The sequence below is a fragment of the Dermacentor variabilis genome, chromosome 6 (genome assembly GCF_050947875.1).
Source record: "Dermacentor variabilis isolate Ectoservices chromosome 6, ASM5094787v1, whole genome shotgun sequence".
Classification (NCBI taxonomy): domain Eukaryota; kingdom Metazoa; phylum Arthropoda; class Arachnida; order Ixodida; family Ixodidae; genus Dermacentor; species Dermacentor variabilis.
The window spans coordinates 190,390,686-190,414,834 of record NC_134573.1 but is presented as its reverse complement, the minus strand read 5'-3'; the positions used below and the strand labels follow the sequence as shown (position 1 = coordinate 190,414,834).

Sequence of the window (24,149 nt, the reverse complement as noted above, 5' to 3'; positions counted from 1 at the left end):
CGCAAAGAGCCGTCAGGGCTGCAGGAAGCGGATTGCAGACAACGATGGCGCTGAGTCCAGCTGAAATGTCAAGCGTGGCGAAAGGGAGGGGAACGTCTTTGCGGGTTATGAAGAGTTCCGAAGGAGTGAAGAGGACAGTGCCTCCAGAGACAGCGCCACAGAAGACGGGAACGGCAGATGAGTACGGCGGTATGGCGATGTCTTCTCGAAGAACTAGCTTAGCGGAAAGAGAAGTGGCGCCGATGAGGGGCACGTCACACAGAGGCGATAATTCGACTTCAGCACGTGCACAATTGATGACGGCGTTATTTCGCGAAAGAAAGTCCCACCCAAGTATCACGTCGTGAGAACAGGACTGGAGAACCACAAACTCCACAATATAGAGAACGCCCTGAATAACAACTCGAGCTGTGCATGCTGCTGAAGGCTGAACTGGCTGCGCGCTTGCTGTGCGAAGACAAAACCCAGAAAGTGGCGCCGTAACTTTTCGTAAAGCGCGAGAGAGGCGTTCATTTAGGACAGACACGGCTGCTCCAGTATCAATTAGCGCAACGGTAGGGACGCCGTCAACAGTAAGATCTACAACGTTCGAAGGCGACAATGGAGGACTTGTACAGATCGATGGTGACGCAGTTCTTGCCTCCTGAACTGCGGCGCTTAGTTTCCCTCTGGCGTGGGTGAAGGGCGCCGATGCATGGGGGACAACGAGCGGCGACGCGGGGAAGGTGAACGACGTGTAAAGACAGGGCGCTCGGCTGGTGGCCTGTTCGACTGCCGACTAAAATAAGTGTAGTGGAAAGGCTGCACGTTGGCTTAGGGAGGCGACTGCACAAACTCATCAGAGTGCAGCATGCGGCGGCGGCAGTCGTGCAACGTGGCCGGGAATACCGCAGGCATAACATATGGGCCTGTTGTCTTGCGTGCGCCAAGGATTAGTAAAGGCAGGAGCAGGTCGACGAACGAGACTATGAACGGGTGGTGGCAGCCGAGGATGTAGGGCAACGAGTGGTTGACGAGGGGGCTGCGCGGCGACGGATGCGTAAGTGGCGCGGCGGCAGGGTACTGCTGGTGCTGCATTGGTAGAGCCTCAGCAACGTGGTCTTCAATAACCCGCCGGAGCGTAGGAGCGAGCTGTGTAGGAGGCTGTTGCGGCAGCGGCTGCTGTAGCTCAGGGAAGGGTAGCAAAGAAAGCTGACGTGCAACTTCCTCCCGCACGAAAGCTTGGATTTGTGTGAGCAAGGAGGAACGATCAGAGAAAGCCGTCATGGAAGAGAGGGCCGCGTCAGCCACTGAGGTGCACCTAGTCAACTCGCGCTGCCGCCTCAACTCGTCGTAGCTTTGGCACAAGTTTTCACCCGTTCGTACGTAGCCAACCAGTCATTGACGTCCTGTTCGTCCGTACCGCTGAAAACCGCTGGATGGCGTTGCGGGACAGCGCCAGAGCAGGCAACGGGGGGTGGCGGCGGCGGCGGCTGGGGAGAGTCAGGCATGACGGGAGGCACAGTCCGAGACCGGAGTTCCAGGGTGTAGATGTTCTTGAGTACCCCGCACCTCCACCAATTGTAATGGGTGCACTGAACAGTTCCGATGGTAACGTCTCTGCGTAACCGAGGAGGCAGGTGACGCAGAGCAGGAACAGCTGGTAGCTCGAACGGCTCACACTCGTGCCAAACACTGGCGATCCGGCTGGCCCACTGGTTGCACAGCAGGCATGGAAGAGACGATCTGGCTGGCCTTGTTCCTGTGCTCTTCTTCTTCATTACATTATAGTTCTTTCACTTTAATTTATAGCAATCATCCAGATTTCTTAAGCTAGTCATGCATTTAACCTGTATTAGATCAACATTGTTACAACATGCTTATGGGAGTCATTTCAAACTAGATTGCTCCAGCCAGAGAAAGTACAAATGAAAGCCTCCACGTTCATTCCTATCTGGTATTCCTAAACAGACTATATTTCCAGAATTCTATGCCCGCTTGCATGCATAAAGCTGGAAAAACGTACTCCTTTTCTTACTGTCGAAAGGCTGCTTCAATGTCGATAGGAAACTATAATTATTCATTTCGAAAGTGTTAAGGGGGGAGGCTACACTTGAAATACAACTTTTTTATTTGTGGACAGATCTGAACGAAATTTTCACAGTTTGTGTATTTTAATATGCAGATTCTAAAAATATAATTAATTTTGCCACAGGATAAGTAGTTTCTGATATACTCTAAATGCATTGTATAAGCTGAGTCCTTTGTTTGGAGGAAAATTAGCATCTAAACAGAAAACCCTAACACAGTAATTTGAGTATAAAGACTATCTAGGATGTTCAGGGAGTGCCATAAGGTATTATTCAATGTTCTAGGCTAATCTGAGCAAGAGTTAGAGCTCATCAAAGTTGTGAGAAAAAAATGCCATCTTGACATGTCAAGCATGTGACTCATTTCAAAAACTTTTTGAGAAGAGTGCTGCTTTGAAAAGGTGCATATTGCTTACTGCATACATTTATCTTTCTGGCAAAAAAAAAAAAATTAAGTTGGTAGCTGAAATGGGACAGAAGGTATTTTACCTCCAAAATTGGAAGTCTGTCGGAATTGTTGTTTTGAGAAATCAAGGAAAAACATTCTGCAACATCTTTATTGAGAACGTACCAATAAAATCTCAAGGAAATTCACCAGGGGCATAATCTGGATACATCCTATCTTTTTGCCGCTTTTTCGCCAGCTTCCTTGCGCTCAAAGAGGCTTCTCGCTTCTTGCTGGAGTTAGCATTTCGAAGGTCCGGCGCTCCGGACGTTTTCCGGCGCTCGCTACTTTCTTCAGTCGTGAAGGAAATGGTGCCTGCACGATCTGTGCCAACACGCGTGGCGTGGGCGGACGAAGTGTTGACGCTAGATGTGCCACTTTGCAGCTCGGAACTCGATCCGGTAGAATGTCCAGGCAGACCAGCAACCGGCAACTCCGCGAGTATGACAGGCCCAGCCGCCTTCCGTCGCGCATTCCACAGCCGCTTGACGCGTAGTAGCCTTGAGACGACAATCTTTTCCAGCCATTCGGGCAGCGAAATGAGCATCTTATCAAACGTCGCGAGGCAAGCGGCTGAACAAACGTAGACAGCGGCGCGATGAAACCAGAGATAAACAAACATAGCGAGACGCGAGAGCGGTCGAGCGCGCGCCGACGAGCACCGGACCAATAGCAGCGAGGCGCGCGGGGGGTGTGCGCGCTTTGGCCAATCGGCGGCATGGATGCATCCTCCAGAAATGACGCGATAGCGTTAGTTTTCCTTCACCGATGCCATTTTGAACTGGTGCAAAATGCGCACAAAGAAAGCAGCTTCAAAACAAGCGCAAGATGGCGGCCATCGGCCACCGCGTTCGCAAATGGTGACGGCGCGAAGTTGGAACATTTTTGACCAAATTTTGCTGATTTCGCGTTCACCCTGGCCCCTTTAAGCGCGATTTTTTTATTATTTTCCGATTAAATTTAGCTTCTAGATTTCGCGGAGGGATTCTTGAATGTATAAACGTAGTGAAAATGCACTTTTCCGAAAATCGACTTTTTTGTGATTTTTTGCCGTTTCAAGACCCGCGTCGCCCCTTAAGCAATGACTATCTCTAAGCTTATCAGTGCGATTTTGTTCCATGAACACAAGTTTTCTTTCTCCCACTCATTACCAGCCATCTAATGAAACTGTTGACTTTCACAAGTATCAGGATGCAAACATTCTGGAGTTTCTCCTAAGCATTTGTCCGAATCGTAGTGATGTATTCATTTTTTTAAATATGTTGCAACAAACTAATCTACTGAACTTTGTTTTCAAATCTACAAGATGTGGCCATGCAGTAATGACTACATTAATAAGCAAAAAAGCTGCAGATTCAGTGCACGTGTTGGAATCTATGCGAAGTGATCTTTTATCTAGTGGTCAATTAAATGCTGTTAAAGTAACTGCTGTATATACAATTGGTCTTATTTTTCAACAATCCAACATGTCATCTTTTACACGGTTTGTTTATGCACTGCATAGGTCACAACCTTAATGTCACGTCATGTTTATGCACTATACTGTTCACCAACCATACCAAAATGCAAACGACAGTAAAAGGGAACTTGAAACAATTTTGTCAATTTTGTACAAACATACCGAGTCAGTAGAGTAGGTCCTTCTGATCATTAATTGACGCATCTAAGTGCTCTGTGTAAAGTGTGTAATTTATTATAAAGTTTTAAAAATGTACATCGCTGCCGATCGCAGCACACTGCTCGGCGGAATTTTCAGCTGGTCGTACCCATATGACGTAAATCACCCAATTGATGTACGTAGGGCGAGCTATCCGATTGGCTGCCCAGGGCATGTCATCGATAATTTTTCCACCTTTATGGCGAACAAATGACGTTCGTAATAGTTCGAATGTTCGTTCATTTGCTTCTATAAAAAGAAAGTAACAGAAAGAGAATGCACAAAGACAATTTATTACTACACTTAAGCACTTTCGGCACCCAGCAAGCGTCGTTTGCTTTTGTTACAACGTGCTTCGTTTTGACGAGAGCTCCGCGGTCACAGTTGGTCTCAGTCTTTTCGCAAGCACTATGATTTGCCTTTGTTGCATTGTGGGCTGTAAACGTAGCAACTGGCAATATGTCAAGCTGCAACATCGTGTCCCTCTGCAAGGCAGAAGACAAGTGGAGTGGCTTCAGCGCATCGGATTGTTGCTGTCCGATCGGCACCAGGATTTACGCATTTGCAGTCGTCACTTTACACCGGAGGATTACTACCACAATAGCGTTTCGCGAGTTCTGTATTTGGGTAAACACAAGGGCTAGGGGACCGTGCCGTTTCACGGGATGAGCAGAAGCACAAACATGAATGGTCTGCACGGTGTATCCACCTGGTGCCAAAGTGCTCAACCAAACACAGTAGCAGTAACGAAGCGTAATCTTGTTTGCTGCTGGTGCAAATATTTCGCTGGATCGCAATTATTAACACATTATTTTCAAAATGTTTAAATGTTTTACACTTGGTTAGAGCAATATTAGCTCTTTGTTTGGCCGGTTAAGCTCTGCGAGAACAGGTGGATGGGCCGTGCTGACTGATCAGGCCACTCACGTACGTTTAAAAAAAAAGTTGCTTCATCAGCTTGAGTTTATGCCTCCACCCATCCATTGAAAGGCCCAGCCCATCTGTGGTTACTGGAATACCAGACACGTTCGGCGCTGCGACAGAATGCTCGCAACGCACGCTGCTTCGATAGCTCTCGCTGCTTGGGGTTGACTGCCAAGCAGGTGCCGGAGAGGTTGGAGAGGCTTCGCACACTCGCTCCTAGAGAACTGGAAGCAGACGACGCAATGTGCCATCATGATGCAGAGCCAGTGAAGGTGGAGCTTAGCCCCGATCACTTGGCGAATGAGATGAGGAGAAAATGCATGACTATGGAGGAGGGTAACTTGTAATTGTCCGTCCTTAATATGAGAACGCTTCACACATATTGTGGTGCGAATGATCCAATGCCTTCATGGTTCTACAAATGCTTTCAACAAATCCTTCCTTCCCTCTGCAATAGAACAATGGAACTCGCTCCCGGAATCCATTGTTTTAGAGCGAAACCCTTCGAAATTTCTAGAGTTACTAACCACCCATATTTGCAACTAATTATGCAAAAACGTGTTCTTTTTAGTGTCTTTTCAGTTGTTGCCTTTTTTCACTTTGTACATGACCATTTCTTTGATGTTTGTATTATTGTTTTGCCCCCCCTCCTATGTAATACACCACATGGGGCACTTAAGGGAATAATAAATGATGATGATTATGATGATGATGATGATGATGATGATGATGATGATGCGAGTCTCTCACGCATCCCCTGGTATGTTCTTTTTCACATAGCTCCCGTCTCCTGTAATCCGGCTTCGCCACGTGGCTTTAATGCGGCGGTCGGTATGCTTGTAGGGTAGTACGAGAGATGGCACGAGCGTTGCTCTGCTAACGCCACCTAACGGCGGGGTTACTTAGGCGCAAAAAGGAGAAGGCTCTTCCTCTTTGGCTTGGGGTTGGCAAGCAACGTGGACGTTCTGCGCGTGCGCCGATCCATGCTTCTGCAAGACCGTCTCGCAGGCCTGTCCCTGAATGGACGAACATGATCCTTCGAATGCACTACCATTCACATGACCATACGCAAGAGCAACCAGGAATTGGTGTCCAGCATGGGGGCGAACATATTTGCTCGTTATCCGGTCATGGTGAGTCGGACTTCCACGCTTTGTCGCGCACCCATCGGCATATTTTGTGGATAGCAACTCGGCTAGCAGGCATTAGTCTATGAAAGGTGCAATAAATGCCTTTGTGATTGTTTGCACTACTGTGTTGTTCCTTTGTCCCAAGAGCATGGGTGAGAACCCCACATAGTTTAGGGGTGCAAAAAATTATGCAGATCCCACGCACTGTGGGAATCGATATAAGAGAACCTTTTTGCACTGTTTGCATTCACTGACAACATTTGGAGGTGATGTTGACAACCTATGACAGTCGTGGTGTGGCATCAAATGCTACCTTGCATGCACCATTTGCGTTTGTCTGTCTACGCAGTACACAGAACAGTGAGCTGTGTTTGCTCGAGTCATTGTTGTGTGCCATTGTTTGTAGCCTAAAAGGGAAAAATTGGCATCCACCCAAAGTGTAGCATGAAGCTACAAAAGTCCTGGACCAGGACGAATTTTTCTTCAACTTCAGGGCTTCCTGAGATACCCGTATGGGTTTTCTTTGTAGCTTCACGCTACAATTCGAATGGATGCCAATTTTCCCCTTTCATGTACTATCGAGCTTGGTATGAGCTACAACGCGCACTTACTTTGTCACGCGCTTTCATGTTGCAGCTTATACTGAGCGCGATAGTACTCTCCTCCATCTTGTCGGCTTCCACAGAACTGATCTGCCATGTTTGTAGTGTGGTGATGCGCGACTCGCGCGCATCCCCTGATATGTTTTTCCCGCATGGCGCGTCTCCTGTAATCTGGCTTCGCCACGTGACCTGCGTGATGCCCGTGGCGGTCGATGTGGTTGGGGCGCAGTGCGAGAGATGGCGCGAGTGTTGCGTTGCTAACGCGGCCTCATGGCAGGGTTACTTGGGGGTGCAGGGGAGAACGGGCTGGGTCTTCCCCGGGGGGTCGGCGAACGGCGTGGACATCCCGCGCGCCGCCGACCCATGCTTCTGCGAGACCGCCTTGCGTGGCCGCCTTGGAATGCGCCACCATTTGCGTGACAGTATGCGTGAACGACCAGGTGTTGGGATCCAGCATGGGGTGAACATATTCGCTCGTTTTCCGGTCGCGGTGAGTTGGACTTCTAGATTTGTCACGCGCCCATCGGCATGTTTTGTGGATAGCAACTCGGCTAGCAGGCATTGATCTATGAAAGGTGCAATAAATGCCCTTGTGATTGTTTGCACTACTGTGTTGTCGTTCCTTTGTCCCAAGAGCACCGGTGTGAGATCCTACAGTAGCCTGTGAGAAAGTTAGCATTGTCATTCCCTTACACGAGCGTATTGCATCATGGTTAAGTGTTGATTTGCTTGACAGCCGCTTGTGCGTTGTCGTCTTGACGCTGTGATGCTTTAGTGTGGCTTTGCATCTGCATGCCCTGTGTCATCTGTCTGCATGTACAAACTTGCACAGTGTTTATCTTTCAGAAATAGCAGAAACGTGCTGTTTCATACCTTGAATTGAAATTCTTACAGTTTGTCGGCAACTGTTTCCATGTCTAGTAGTAGAGTTTCTTTTATTGAAGAGAGCCCAAATGAAGCATGCTTTCTGACGACACCTTTTCCTTTTTCTATGTTTCTCCCATGTATGCAAGCTGCCATAAGTGAAGAGTGGCTATTATTTGCCTGTCTTGATAGGGCGTTGGCTTTACGCATTCTCTGTCCCCTCTTTCTACCATACTGTCTCCACTTTGGGCTGTTGCACGTGAGTACAAAGGTAAGCTTTGCAGTTTCTCCAATGTCTTTGCAGGGGGCTAACACGAAATTACAGTTGTGCAGAGATTGTGCTGACCAGATATCCCAGAGGGCATTGCAGCGACACCCAAGTTCTCGCTGGATAGGGCTCACGGACGCCTGTCCTGTGTCCCTACCGTGTACATTACCACATTCTCAACCACACCCGATGCGGCGTACAAGACAGCGACAGCAGCAGCAGCAGTGGAAAAGTTAACGGAGGAGGCAAAGAAAGCTTCTCTTTAATACTCGGATGTAACAATGAGCAGCTGCTGCACCTTCAACTCGTGTGTCCTGTGGTTAAATAAACCGCTACTACAATGTTCCCAAGCCGCATTATTGGCTATAATAATGATATCGGGCTATTTGGTATCAGCGCTTTTATGTTGTGCGCCCTGCAAGGCACGCCTTCATCGCCCCTCTCTGGCATGAGAGAAGCACGTGAAGCCAGTGATGGTGGGCAACGCCCATCTGCCGTGCAGCATGCGCAGCACGAAGACGAGTGTGGCCCAGAGGCTTGCATTTATTTTTTCAGGGCACTGCAACGAAGGCGTGTCCACATGCGAAGGTGCGCGGCACAAAGGAGAGTGTGGTGAAGCTGCCTGCGCTTTTTGTACTCTATTTTTCAAGGATTTTGCATTCTCTTTCCTTTTGGTGCACACACCTAGTAGCCATATTTAATTGTTATAACCAACAATGCGGCATAGGAGCATTGTAGTAAGCAGTTTATTTTACCATAGAACACATTACAAAACTTGACGGTCTATCCGCTGCTCATTGTTATACCTGATATATTGTTAAAACCAGTATCATTATAAGTAGGTCCAATTGTACATCATTCAGCTATCACTATAGAGCTCAGGACACACTAACCATATCTACTGCGACGAAAGCATACACACACACACACACTCACATACCTCTGCAAACCACAGCAGTCCCTTTAGTACAGCCATAATATACACTAATAATACACCAACAGCTAAGCAACATACAGTGCATCATTGCATTAATATTAGATTCAAGTGCTCTGAGGATGTCAGTATACAAGATGGTGCCACCAGCACTGATGCTCCAGTCTACATCTTCGGCATCCCAAGAATATTAGTCACTGACTGCCAAGCAGTCACATTTCCCATGCACATTTATAAAGCGAAAGACACGAGACGCCAACAACTTGGACACTGGCCTTCCCAGACTGGCATGCCCAGCAACATAAAAAGCACTGACCTCATCTCTCGCTCCCGGGCCATAAGGCTGCTCTGCTCCTCCATTCTCCGCAGCTCTGGAAACAAGACAAGTGACATTCATTCATCTGCACAACACTGTACCTTTACTCAGCCCACTCACTATGCAGGTGTTCATTACATTTGCAGCAAAGCTAATTAGGACACAGTTAACTAGGTTCCACCTCTCCAGTCCCGGCTGGAATACAGCAAAAAGCATATGCCGGCAATGTCCAGCAAGTTGGTGAAAACGGAGACACACTGATTTTTACAAAGCTTCAGATATTTTCTTCCGAGACATCCTGTATAAATAAACAATAAACTTGCATAATTAGGTTACTGCAAAAAGTAAGATCATACAATGATTGAACAAACATAGCCAATAAAATGAGTATACATATTTTTCATACAATTTTTATACCACAAACTAGATGTATTCATATTTTAAGAATTGTGTGCAATAACTGGAGAAGTACGAGTATGAAACTTCTGTAAGTAAAGTAGAGTAAAAATATCGCTCTATCTATATTTACCGCTTATAGCCTGAATTTTTTTTGTCCGAGAAAAAGAAACATTCTAATTGCAGTTAGACATACTTATGTGCAAAGTAAAAACATCTAAAATTATTCTCACACCCTTTGCTACTCTGTGTGAGGTTCGTGGACTTTCTTTAGAGAAAACTAAAATGGGCATCAAGCAGAGAACAATGCCTTTATATTGGTATGTTATTGCACTGACAAATTTGGACTTGGCAGATGAACCATCTCATATCTTATGGCAGTCTGTCAAACAGTCAGTACTGCAGAGATAGCAACTTCAATTTATGCATCCACGTGAATGCAGCCACATGGGCTTCTTGGGAGTTTTTCACCCTTGTTCAAAGCACCATGCGCAAAGCATTGTTATCAGAGCCAGAGATGGCGACACAGTGACACCTTTCTTCTGTATGATCACACATGACGCCAAAATCATAATTTCTCTTGCTTAAGCGTCCCATTTGAATTTGTGAATTCAGATTCGGTACATCACAAATCCATTACAACAGGCTAGAAGAAGGTAAGAGCTTTAGTGGCCTACACTAAATAGCACTCTTTAATTGAATTTAATGTTTTGCCGATAATCTCCAATATTTCACGCACCACCAAAAATACATTTGGTCAAACTCCAGAAAATTGGATAACTATTTATAAAGCACATAAAAAAAAAGTTAACTCACAACACACAGGCATTTAGCAAAGGTGCCAGTGGAAGAACAGATGCAACACTAAAGAATTACCGTCTACGCTCGTGAAAGGGCAGCACTTTTTTTTTTTTTTTCACAATTTTGACAAGACGCGGCCTTTACACAGAACCGAGCCATTTGATTGAAATGGTGCCAGCGCAACCAGCAACTAGTGCACACCCTGCATGTATCCATTGCATCAGAGGTCAACGCACAGTTCTTGCCATCTAGCATCGGCACATGGAAGTACGCAGCGCTTAAAAATTTGCCAATGCAGGCGCACCAACATTGGGGCACCGAATGCGGTTGCTTCTCCCTTAGTGCCTCCCCCCCCCCCTTAAAAAGAGAAATTGGGGCTGCCAAGTTGGGAGCGCAGCCCTTACATGAGTCTATACACTACATGTTTATAGCACAATTAAGTCCTTTGGCTACTGCTTCAAGAGACTAAAGGGACCCAAAGGAAAAACTAAGTCAACTTACACTAATAATGTGTTCTTTCAAATCTGTTTTCATTAATTTTCATAACACCTTTTTCATTTGACAGCAAAACTGTCCTGTCATACACTGTACTGACAGGACGTTTTTCATTTAAAACAGCAGTGCGCTTCGCGTGCTGGCCTGCCATGTACTGGAAAAAAACAGATGCAAGCCATGTGAGCATGGAGGTGGATGCAAGCAACGCCAATAGATAAGCTTTACGACGTTCCCTTGCCTTGAAGAAGATACGTCTACTTGTCGAAACGTTGGCTCCTGCTTTCACCTTGTTCTCTTTTTGCTCATCCCTTGTCATTTGCAAGAGAAAAGCTGCTATGCAATTTCAGTTCAACCTACTTTTGGATAGACAGCGAGAGAAGTACACAGGTGTTTCACATTTGCCAATTATCTCTGGATAGGCAAGGCTTGAGCAGAATTTGTGACAAGGCTTTACTCGCGCAGGGCACTTAAAGGTTTAACGATAGTGGCAGTGAAGGCTAACTAAATTCTAACAACTTTTCCACTATGACAGCTATACTGCTTAAATGGTGCACCATGCATAGGCAAATTTATGCTCGAAGTACACATTGCTTTGATTGTGTCGCAGATATATCAAGTACAATTTCATTTTTTAAGAGAGTGCAGGTACTGCTTGGACTACTTGTAATGTGACCGCCTAGAGTGTAGACGCGGCTATATCTGACTCCTGTTTAACCACTCATAGAACCCTATGTACACATATACAGTTTATAGTGCAGCCACGATACAAATTACCGGTTATAATAAGGCTTCTGCAGGAAAATCCTGCAGACAAGCACAGTAGTGAGTGCGCTTCTCAACGAGGTGTGCCGGTTCATGAGAGGGAAGAGGGCAATGCGAAGGAGGGGGAGATGACAAGTGAACAAAAAGGAATGAGCAAAAGAGAAGAAGCGGAGCAGCATGATGCAGGCACACGGGGATTTCTTAGGCGATGGAGAAGTGTGTGCATTGTCGTTCTCTGGCTCTTCAGTTTGTGAGCGCCCGGCGGGACGTGCGTCGTCGTGAAGAGCAGATATCACGCATGTGACGTAGAGCGCTGTCAGTTCAAGCGCTGCTCTGCAAACTTAGTTCACACCTTTTAAGCTTGGTGCCCACATGCAAGCTTCCACCGTTCTTACCAGTACACAAACATAGAAATTTGGTAAGCATTCGAAGTAGCTGCCACAGCTTATTGCCAGAGAAACCAAACTCCACTTCACATGCACTGCTATCGGTTGCCCAATCCACCTGTCTCATGGCGCGATAGCGCATGTGCCCTGCCCTAGCGGATTAGTCGCAAAATGTTTTGCAAGGGATGCACGTGACCGCAGAGCTTGATATCAAGGGAAGGTCATTTGAAAAAAAAAAAGAAAATGCACACGGATGTGCACTGCAGCAAACACTTGTGCCGTGTGCCGCATTGGAACGCTACTGGTACATAGCTCTTCGTCGGTGCAGTGCCAAGAGAGTGCAATAGGCTGGACTGCACATACACTTTCTGTTAAAACAGAAAGTGGCCAGGGCTTCATCCAGACTGCACCATGAACCCCGTAGCTGCGGCCTTGCATTGATGGCTAGCAAATTTATCGATAAGCCCCAGCGTTAGACTTCCGCGACACTTTAAAAACATCACATTGCTAACAAAGTCTTCTTGCAGTGCCGGCCCTCTCTTGCTGGTGGTGGCTGCAGCGTGTCTGAGTTCACGTACTCGTTTAAGGCGTGGTAACACTGGGTCAATACGAGACCGACAAAACGCTGAGGCCAAATATTCTGCACAGTGTGCCGCTGAGACCATTTTACCCTAATAGGCCAACAATGACGCAACCGATGGGTGAGAGTTGTCGTAGTGGGACAGGCTTTCTTGTGGACAGTGCCGACAAAATCAGCATGCCGACCATGATTGCATGCGATCGGCCGTCAAATCAACAATGTGAAGCCACAGCGCCTTGAGTAGAAACATGCCTTTGAAGTTGAAATGCCAAAGCTCCAGTCCTTTCAAGCCATGCACATGGGTTTGAGCCAATGCTGATCTTGTTTAGCAAAGGTTGGGTTAGGCCTGGCCTCGTCGAGTTTATGCACTCCCTACCAATGGACCTCAACTTGAATATAAGCAGTTTACGACGAAGGAAACTGCTCTTATAGTTCAGTTGTGGCAATATATATAAACTACTGCTCACTTCGCACGGTGCGTCAATAAGCGGCAGGCGGCAACACAGTGTTGCGTTAACATGTGCATGTAGGTCACCCTTCCCAAAGACTGCCGGTGGCATTCGCTACGTAGATGAGTGTGTCTGTTTGTGTTAAGTTTACCCATTTTTTTTAATCCAGAGAAGAACTGTTTACCTCTTAGTCAAACGGGAAATAAGAAACAGTGCATTCGATACAGCAGCATAAACAACCACCTTGCTCAGTTATGAACGGTGTCAGCGATGGCATCCACGTTTTCGCTAGAGAACTACACAGCCTCTAAGTGAGCATTCATGCGGAGTAAAGTTTTCTCTAATAATACCTTATGGCATGCATAAACTGTAAGCATTATGAAGTTAAATAAAAACAAAAAAGTAATAACGGCCCACAATATATGTGTCTGGGTCACAGTTGCCATTGTTTAAGGGGGGACGCGGGTCTTGAAATTGCGAAAAATGGTCAAAAATAGAAATTTTTAAAAATTGCGTTTTTGAAGTCTTTAATGTCCCAACTATGCCTCTACAAAATATTATGGCTCAATTCCTACTCGAAGTATAAAAAAAACGGCAATTTAGAAACGTCGGTGAGCCGAAATTGAATGCCAAGCGCGAAGGTTTGCCTCATTTTCAAGCTGCCGTAGCTCCGCGCGACGCGAACCGATCGGCGCCATCTTGGTCTCGTTTGAAAGCTGGTTTCCCGCTCTCCATTCTGGCGCCCCTCGGCATGCTGTAAACCCTTTTGCAGCGGAGCGATCGGCACCCGTTCTCAAGCGGGAAATGGTCGCGAGACAGCCACTGATTGGGTGAAACGGGCGCCTCCTCGAGGGAAGCCCTCTGATTGGCCGTGACGCATGCTTCGCCTGCCGCGGCTCCGCGGCCGCGTTGTTAGACTCCTTCGTGTCGTCTGCTTTCACCTGCACGCACGTCATTTTTCGCGCTCCTCTTTGTTTCCTAGTATTTTTCATTCTGCCTTTTTCTTTATCGTTCTTGTAGATATTTTGGCTATTGAGTCGCTTCTTTTAACCACGAATTTCTTGCTTTTGCGTGCCTGGTGTCTTTGTTCCGCGTGTCACGATGGCGCGAGACGCGCGCTTGAAAGCAAGCACGCGAAAAGCAGTCAGCAAAAAGAGACGCGCATGGAATAAGAAGAGCGCTACATCGTCGACAACTACAGCTTCGGTGATGCCGCAAGCTGCTGTGCCCTTGGTGGATGCGGCTGGACTGAGCTCGCCAACAACAGCTTCGCCGGTGGACGCGGCTGGACAGTGCCGATCGGTGTCAACTTCGCGGTTACCGCAAGTCTCTGCAGTGCCGGTGGATGCGCCTGGACTAAGACCGTCAAAAATGCCAACTTTTGAGATGCTGCAAGTCGCTTCGGATTCCGTGTCGTCGGAAGCGGCCGAGCCGGCTGGCCGAAGCCTAACGTCGACTTCGGCGTTTCCGCACGCCACTTCGGTGCCGACGAACGCGGCTGAACCGAGCTCGCGTGCTGAACGCTTCGACATGGTGTTTTTCACTGAGGCGGAGTGCGCGGTGCGCGAAAAAATACGCAGACAACATTAAAACTTCATTGGCGAAGAAGTCCGCGACTTACCGCAAGTTCGAGCTAATGAACGTCGACACAGGAAGTGAAGACAACGATCGCGGCACAGAGTACATCATCGTTGATCTCTCTGTGCTAAAGAAGCTTGTTTGCGTCCTCAAGCTGCAGCAAGTGTGGGATGGCCACTCTCCAACTCGCAAAGTGCAGTGAGAGAGAGCAGTGAGAGAACCAGCAGAGCTGTTGCAGCACAGCTTGGTTACAGTCCTGGGAGCTACCTCATTCGTAGGAGCCTTGAAAAAGATTAACAGAGGCTCTGCAGGTCTGATAAAAGTCACACCAATGCTGAAACGGTGAAGAAGAGGATGGCCAAGAAGCACAAGCCTGACAGAACCCAGGACTACTGCCCAGGACTTTTGTCAATGTGTGGCAGATACAAAGAAAATAGCAAGTGACTTTCTGAGCTTTTTTTTTTGTCAAGTGCCAATGCAATACAGAGGTTTTCACAATCTTTGCATGAACAGATTTCTGTGAGTTTCGTGTTATTGTGTTCAGTAATGACTGGGCTGCATGCTAAAGCATTAAATTTTTCCATGTGATAGGTAAACAAAAGTGGTAGAGTAAGCAAAACTTTGAATGCAATTTTCTCAGCTTTGCTTTTTCAATCAAATGCCTTTGCCTTACAGAACTTTTCATAATGTTTGCATCAACTGATCTTTTTGAATTAGGTATTTTTTTGAGTAAGACCTCAGCTACATCCTAAAGCTTTCCATTTTTCATTAAACCCAATAGGCTAGTAATTAAGTCAGATGTAAGCTAATTACTCCCGCATTGTTTTTTTCTTCCTACTTTGTTATTCATTCATGACCTATATGATGACTTTTTGAAAATTTCTTTAGCTTTAGGATGTGCAGTGGGCCCTTGGAAATGACAGGTATTCTTTAAAACTAGCTTTTTTAATTAAGAAATTATCATAATGGCCCGTAAGAAAAGACCTATGTGGGATAAATTATTTTGCAATATCTTCATTTCTAGATGAGATATAAAATCTGAATATATATTTGGGATCAGCATTCAAAGATATATCTGCATGCCAATTTTCAGAAAGATATGTTAAGAAATAAAAAAAAAGTTTTGAAGACCCTCATCCCCCCTTAAGTGACTTGGCCACTCGTATGCACAGATATGTATGTTTTGCTATGTTTTGACATTATTTCCTTTCAGTGAGGTACCATTTCCACAATATCTGAAGCTAACAACCATCTATGGCTGTAGAAGTTGATGCAAACAAATGCACTGCTTCGACAAGTACGACACAGAATGCTGCATTCAAAGACTTCTTGAATATGTGAGATGTCTAATAATTGTGTAAAAGGAATATAAAAAGCGAGGTGCAAGAGCAGACATCAGCGACACTGAACTCCAAGGCAACCACGTCGATAGGCAAAACTCTGCGTGCCTTTTATCAGCTGCACTGTTAGCATGACAGTGCACTCAGGCCTGATCACCCAGTAGTTAATGAGCGCTACAAGACTTCCAAGAGCGACATGCTGCCCCGGAGAAACAATTAATAATTAATCGTGATCCACAAAACGCACAACAGACGCACACTCAACATGGACACAGGTACAAAGATAAACTGGCGAAAGCCCCCGGTACACTTTCAAAACGTTTCCAGCAGCGTGCAGCAGAAGGCAGCACAGGAACATAAGAAAGGCGGAGTATCTACACGTGTATGAACACAAGAGTGAGCTTCCCGTAACAGCATGCCACCCAAAACTCCCCTACCAGCACCCCTTGTCGTGAGTCAACGACCAAAGTGCTGACCAAACAAAAAGAACTGAAATGAGAAATGTTTCAGAGTAGTGCACGTTCACTGCCTTGGCAGTCATGTTGAAAGCCTAATAGAAGGCAGAAAGAAAAGGACCAGAAGCTTGCTGCAAGATGACAAAATGCTTTCTGCACAATTAGTACCATTAATTCACATTTACGAAACGACAGCTTTCCCACACTGCACAAAAATGCTTCAATAAACTCTGATATTTGCGAAAAAAAATAAAGTTCAGAAGCACAGAGCTCTAGCTATAGATTACACAAAGAAATAATTATATCCTCATCAGACAGCTCAGGGAAATTGTTCCCTTTTGAAGTAGGTTTTATGGTCGACTTGTAAGTTAAAAACGTGAGAAACCAATCTTTTGTTCAAACACCCTGGTTAAATGCAGTGTGCATCACCTCCATGTATGTGGTGGAAGTAACCCTCTTCCCATGTTCATAGTTTAAAAAACACCTTTCTTGGCCTATATGCTGATACAGGTGTAACAGTGTGAGTTACAACTCCACCTTGTGGTTTTCTTTAGAACTATTAGATCAAACACTGTGTAGCAGGTTGGTATGTCCTTGCTGCATGTTTCATGTTAGCTCAAGGTACGGTAAAATCTCGAATTTGACCCTCTGCAATTTGGAAAATCAGATAATTTGGACTCGTCCACTGGTTCTAGTGGGCGTGTTATTTTATGGCACTAAACTCTCATTAATTCTGTCATATGTGGTAGCACATCTGCTATTTCGCGCCACTCTCGGAGCATGGCAAGCGCCGCAAAAGAGGAAAAGTGGCGAAGTCCGCATCGCCATAGTCATCAGCTGAAATTGTGCAAAGAACTCGTCGTGCTTATCTGTGCCTTTACAGGCTTTATTGTGTTTACCTCCGCATAACACCACACTGACTGTGTTGGCCACATGCAAGGTTGCCATCCATTGTCAAGCTGATATTGACCAAGGTTTCATCTGCAGCGTTCATGGCAAACATCGGCTTCATTCTGACTCGGTGAGCACATCAGTCGTGCATGGTTGCACCATCCACGATTGCGTCGATAGCAACCACAGTCGCGGCAAGATAATTTCATTTTGACTCACTGCAATGGCTGCACATGCAATGTCACAAACACAGCAGAAGTTGTCGAAGATGAAGAGCGCCAGCTACATCATGATGGACAAGTCGCTCTGTTGCCGATCAACTCATAGGCGAAAAAATAATCAGGTTGTGCACGTGGTAGTAAAATGCACGTCTCTGATGAAGACACGTATCGGATGAAGATGTGCGCCATGGCCGCAGGTTTTACTGTGTTTAGAACACACTTCATAGGTGCTTTTCGTCATCTTTGACAACAAAAATCTGGATCAAATTGGTGTCAATTTTCACAAAAGTATGCTGAGACTGCTTCCACACAGTTCTGCACGCATCCAACTTTTTTTATATCTGCAATGAATATCTTGCATAATCACTTTTGAGCTAATATTGAAAAGGATTGAGGGCAATGTGCATTGTAATGAACAAAAAGGTCGTATGAGGACATAGAAAATGTGATACAGCTAACCTATTCACCAGTGAACAAGTACAGAGACGATTTTATTGGGCAGCATCCGCGTTCGATACCAAAACATGGTGCATCACATACTGGCCACAAGAATGGTGTACCAATAACGTGTGATTTGATGCAACATTAGTGCCATACATTATAGCTCTAATCTATAAAGAGGAAGAAGAGGTTGCAAATCAAAAGCCAGTTTTCTGCAAAACGAGTGCTATGATCGCACTACACTTGCAGTTTTGCCTGCCAAGTACTGATGACCTTGACTTACTAAACAATGCACAGGTAAGTTTTACAAATAAGCAATGTTCCACCAAAAATATTCAGTGGAAGTTGCCTTCATTCAAAGTACAGCAGTTGCTGAGTGTCCTACCAATTACCCTTGGTAATTGGTAGGACACTCAGCAGTTACTATAAGTGCAGTAAACTTTTCATTATGTAAACATTGGGCCTTGTACGTTTAGTGCGTGATGCAGTAAGAGAAAAGGCTAGAGCAGCAAATAGTTTCAATATAAAAGAAGGATATGCAAAAAATTATTGTTTCCTTGTATCCCATTGCGTTCCCTTTGAATAAGTATTAACTCATGAGGTGTCCTAGCCAGAGTGGCAATTACGATTTGGATGTCCCACTTCTGGAACAGCAGCAGGCTGGTACCAATGGCTCAACTCGCATTCAATATCTGTTGGCTGCCAACCTGAAGCATGAAAATGACAGGAACAAAATAAGTAAACTAGCATAAATTATTTTTTTAGAGGGGTAGTGATGATGTACTAGGCTGCCACGCAAATTTTCAAGTCAGTTTGTAGTGGCTACAGTGCATGTCACCAAATGAAAGGTGCGAGTACTCACAAGCTGATAGATGATAGACAAAAAAGAATGCCATTTTATCCCGGCACCACCAAGACAACCATGACCACCCAATACCAATGCACAAAACAAGGCTCAAACATAGAAAAGATATGCACAGCATTTTACAGGCTGTTATTAGATGACTGAACGGCGAACTAGCCCAAATTTCCATTCTTCCGATAAAATGTGGCCAAGATTGCCAGCACAGGGATGGAGTTCTGCATCTGCAACACCTTGGGTGGTGCGAAAATTTCCTGCAATTCTAAGCACAGTCAATCAGCATTACGCAAACTAGTAAAGCACCTGCCAAAGAGATTTCAATTTTACTCTTAATTAATGACATTCACTAAAAATGTGAATAGTCTGCCACCACACACGACAATTTAGAGGCATGTGAAATCAAATAAATTCACTAACTTATTACTGGTACCAAATGTGAAGTATCAACTGCAGGGCCTTGGCAGCACATAATGTTGAGTTAGATCACAATCAAAGGTACACAATGTACTCGTACGTTGAATATTTTTATTAAACAAATATTTTATAACACTAAAAACTGCATCGCTTGTGGCGCTGAACAGCACAGCTTTATGGCTAAAACTCGCATGTTTCTTTCACAACATTATGGGAGGAAAATGCCACTTTTTGTCACAGTGCCAGAAGATGTCACCCTTTTCCACTACCTGGCAATGTCGACATACTGTTTATTTAAGATGAAACCTCCCTAGTTGTGCTCTATGGCCCTGATGTGATGCCAACTGTTGACCATCTTAACTCATGATGACATATCAATGAATGCAAATGCGGTTGAAATTATTTTCGTTGTTCAAATTTTATTTTAATGCTGCAATAATTATTTATTTGGGGGCCTCTGACTGCCATTAACATTATTTGCAAACAACTTTAGTTTTTCACAGTCAGACAATGGCGCTGTAAGAGGAACATTGAGTTCAATGAGCATCAGTCAATATAGAAATAAGATCCATTTTTCTGCAAAACCTAAAGCCTGGCATTCAGAATGGCAGTATATTCCTAATTATGTAAATAAATAAATAAATAAATGTTGTGCCTAAGACAATAGAATGAATGTTTACTCTTGCAGGCACAATCTCATCTCTGCTTAAGCCATCCCTGCACATGCTCATGCAGATGCACGAAATTGCAGAACTAGAGATAATGCTGTAAACCAGGGGTTCTCTTCTGTAGAACTCAAGGGTTTTGCGAACAGCATTTTATAGGTTCTTGCAAACGGTCTGAAGAAACCTGACCACAAACCATTTTTCTGCTGTTCACTTCCACAATTAAATCAATTTAGAGAAGAAACCTTGCTATGAATTTTGGATTTAGCAAAGCTACCGCATGCCACATCGACGATAGACTGGGCCGCAAGAGCCACCAACAGCCATGCAAGCGCTTATGCGAAATGTGTGTACGCTGCAGCGACTGAGGCAGATTTGGCAAGGTGGCACCATGTTACTGCCTCACACAAACAAAAACGTCTTGTCAGGGTGTCTACCAGGTTGACATTTCCAAATTCCCTGAGTTTTCCACGTTTTCCTCGAGTGCCTTTGCAAAATTACCTGAGTGATGAAGAACTATCTTTTATGTCAAGACAGGCTGAAACTATATCACCCGATGCTGTCACTCTCTAGTAAGCATACGAAAAATTTTAAAAAAAAACTTAGTCCAATTTGAATACTAAGGAGTAGTGTTTATGTTATTCAAAAAGAGATAGAAGGGAGGGGTTAGTAAAATGCACAGCAAATAAAATGTCTTCGAAAAAAATTGCAAATTGAGTCAGACATTCTCAAATACATATAAAGAGAAGATGCATACAGAAGCAAATATTTTTGAATATGAGCTATTTCTATCAACTGATAGTAAGCTCAGTGGTATGAGGCCCTAACATTGTCACAATTCAGATTCTCTCTTAACAGCTCGTAAGTCAACCTCAACTGTCCTGACACACTCCACAGCCCATGCACATTGCCTCAGTGTTGCATTTCACGGCTTTAACCCTTTGAAGGTTTTTGCCGTACATGTACGGCTGCGGTTTTCTGTCCCGCAAGGTCTTAGCCGTACGGGTACGGTCCCGACCCTCCGTTTGAAATTTCGCGCCATAATGACGATGCGTGCTCATGGGGAGGTGCTGCCACCCCTTAGCACTTACAAGATGCGTTTGAAATTGGTGCTACCTTCTTGGGGATATAAACAGAGCTGCTTGCTAGCTTCAGCGCGTCGCTCAGACTGCGGCAACGCCCCTTTGGCGGTTTCGGCTTCGCCGCGTGATCGCAACGGAGGCGCGCGAAACGTCATTTTTTTCTTTGTCGGCACTCTCTTGCAGGGTGGTGGAAGTTGATTTATATCTTGATTGGCGCTACTCTTAGCTTGCTTATCAGCGACGTTCGCGAGGTATTCTCGCTCTCAGTGGCAACATGCTTTCGCGTTTTCGGTTCCGTCGCGTGATCGCAACAGAGGCGCGCGAAACGTGGTTTTTCTCCTTGTCGGCACGCTCTCGCAGGGGCGGCGGAAGTTGATTTCTATCTTGATTGGCACTGTTCTTACCTTGTTTATCACCACCGCTCATGAGGTATTCTCGCTCTCCGCGGCAACGTGCTTACACGAGAGGGTGCCTCAGACCTCTGCCCAAGGCAGCCACACGCAGAGATGTCATATGTGCACCAACACAACTTCTCGCTCCAAGAGTACGCATTTTAGGTGTGCAGACTGCGATAAGGCGCTGTGCGTGGACCCGTGTTTCAAGGAGTACCACGCCCGGAAATACTATTGAACATTTTTGCAGTTCTGAGTGATGCCGACGCCAAAATACTGTTCCTAATTATTTTTTACTATCTATTCCCGACTTTATACGTTTTCTAAATTCAAGATCCGCAATAAAGTAATTTGACCACCTGGGAAAGTTTTTTTCAAAATAATTCGACCCTCAAAGGGTTAAAGAGTTTATTTTGGTTTGGATGAGGGACATCTGCATCTCAGTATCAGCCAACACTTTGTTTTTTGAGCTCAAGCTCCTTCAAAAGAAGCGGCGGCACACTCCCTTTCCCGTTCATTTCTCAATATGTCCGTTCTTTCTGTTCTTGTCCTCCTCCTGCCACGCGTTCGCTCCATGGACCATTTGAAGCATCCTCTTGGTCAGTTGTACAGCCAAAATCCGAAAAAATTAATGCTCATTTTTTACTGCCCTTAAGGTTTAAAATGGCCATAAGCACGTCCGAAAAGCTCTGGAGGTGCCGGGTGTATAACTGACGGTTTGTAAAGTACTGTTGCACATCATGTGCGAACACAGCTGTCACAAGCGCACTCTAGATGGATAGATGCGAGAAGCAGACAAACAACCAATGCAGCCTTAGCGCGCTTTGAGATGCCGGTTCATGGTGGTTTTGATCACAGTATTTTCGTGAAAAGGCCGGCTAGTTGTGACAAGTATTGTGCACAAATTGCTTTACTGGCAAATGCAGCACGAGTTTATTTCTGTTTCCATCCGAGAAGAGCTATCCGGTGAAGAAAGCCGCATGGATAAGTGACAGCCGGTGATGCTATCACAGGAAACAACTTGCTCGCTCGTCGCAGATCTGGTTCTCATCGCGTTACTTGCGGCTGCTGAATTGTGATATGCCAGCGGCGCAAGGTTATTACAGACAGCAAGCTTCATTTTGAAGCCGCATTTTGACGGAAATGTGGAAAGCTCAAGATGGACGAGGACGAACAGAGCTTGGGAAAGTGCAGAGGTGTCACTCAGTTGTCGCTGACATGTAATTATAATATTATAAAGCGATGTCGGAAGTGCACCTCATATGACAATCAGCGCATAGCACTACGGCACTGAAGTGATCAAAACGCACGCCATCTGAGGGCAGTTGGTATCGCCGACAGGCAGCGCGCAATGACCACCGTGCGACAGAATTCGTAGGTTTGCTCTTTTCTGCCAACGGTGTAGAGATATTCAAATGTATTTTCATTTAGCCTCTTAATATTCAGGCATGTGCTAAGGAGTTCACAAACGACTATGCGTTCAATTCCTAGCAGAAGCTTCTTCGTAACCGGCGACACACACAGCCAGAGAGCAAGGCTTACCGTCTTCACCAGTGGCAGTTAGTGCATGCAGTCGCGAGAACAACGCACCGTTTGAGACTTTCCCGTATTTACCGCACGCGAAGTAGGACCGTTGTAATAAGACAATCAGCTCTGTGAATCTGCTTTGTTGCAGATGGGTCATATTAATACGGTAAACTATCTTAAGTGGAGCATCACGCTCGGCCCGCTGACTTTGTCGGCAGCCATCGATCGCTCAAGCCGGTACGCCTAGCCTAGACAATGACAATGCTCAACCCTCTCAGAGGTTATAAAATATAGTGCACAATGCCTCAAGCAAACACCTCTCCCTGTGTGTTCTGTGTACTAGGCAGACAAACAGCAGGGGTGCACGCAAGGTAACGCTTAACATCAACTCACCGCATTCGTGTTAGCCTAAACGTTGAAGAAATTAAGCTTTAGCCATGAACATCACCGCTTATTATCGTCAAACAAAGCATCCAGCCCGGAAAGCTTCGCTTACATCGATTCTCACAGTGCGTGGAATCTGCATCTTTTTTTTTTTAACGTAATCTTCTTCCTTCAGTGCCGAGTCTTGATGAGCCTGGCGAATAGTGGCAGTTTTAGAAAGCAGATACTGCCACACGTGATCAGTTTGAATGTTACGCTTCGAGAAGTCTGAGGTCCGTGTCATGTACAAGAACTGGAACGGAGTGACGGCGTCTTCAATTATTTTTGCCGCAGTGAACACATGCGGTTGCTGCCGCAGAAGCCGAGAAACTAAACTTGCTTACTAAACACATGCACTCACAAGCAGAGCGCTGCAGCTTCGCCTGTTGTTTGCCAGATGGTGCCCACTATTTCGCAAACCGTTTATTAAGGAATGCATACTGTGTCCTGTGACAATTGCCCCCTTGCCCCGCTTGTTAAGCTTCACCACAGTACTTCCAGTTTGCTTCACTGTGTAACGTCTGTACTGAGGTGAAGCTGACTTTTGGGAACCAGCATTAAAGGCACACTAAAGGTTACTATTAAGTTAAGGTAAAGTGATAAAGCAATGCTCTATAACGTCTAAGGCGTCAATATAATCGCGAACAGAACTTTAGTAGCCGAGAAAGTGAGGTAAGTGCATGACACGATTTGAGGCCCCCCAGCGACATTCCGGTACTAGCCCGATGACGAAGGCACTCCTCATCATAATTTATGTCACTAGTACTCAACTACTCGTAT

At 45.5% G+C, this 24,149-nt stretch overlaps 1 protein-coding gene across 8 annotated transcripts in view; it reads right to left on the bottom strand.

The window, feature by feature from the left end:
- LOC142585996 (splicing factor, proline- and glutamine-rich-like) overlaps nt 1–24,149 on the bottom strand; it is a 120,489-nt gene that overhangs the window by 64,894 nt on the left and 31,446 nt on the right. For 7 of the 8 annotated variants that reach the window (XM_075697180.1, XM_075697181.1, XM_075697178.1 and 4 more), the window contains exons 4-5: nt 18,631–18,711; nt 9,210–9,264 (exon numbers count right to left, since the gene is read on the bottom strand). In XM_075697180.1, coding sequence (XP_075553295.1) covers nt 9,210–9,264; nt 18,631–18,711 — 136 coding nt within the window. The remainder of the gene's footprint in view (nt 1–9,209; nt 9,265–18,630; nt 18,712–24,149) is intronic. The other variant, XM_075697182.1, reaches the window with a different exon arrangement.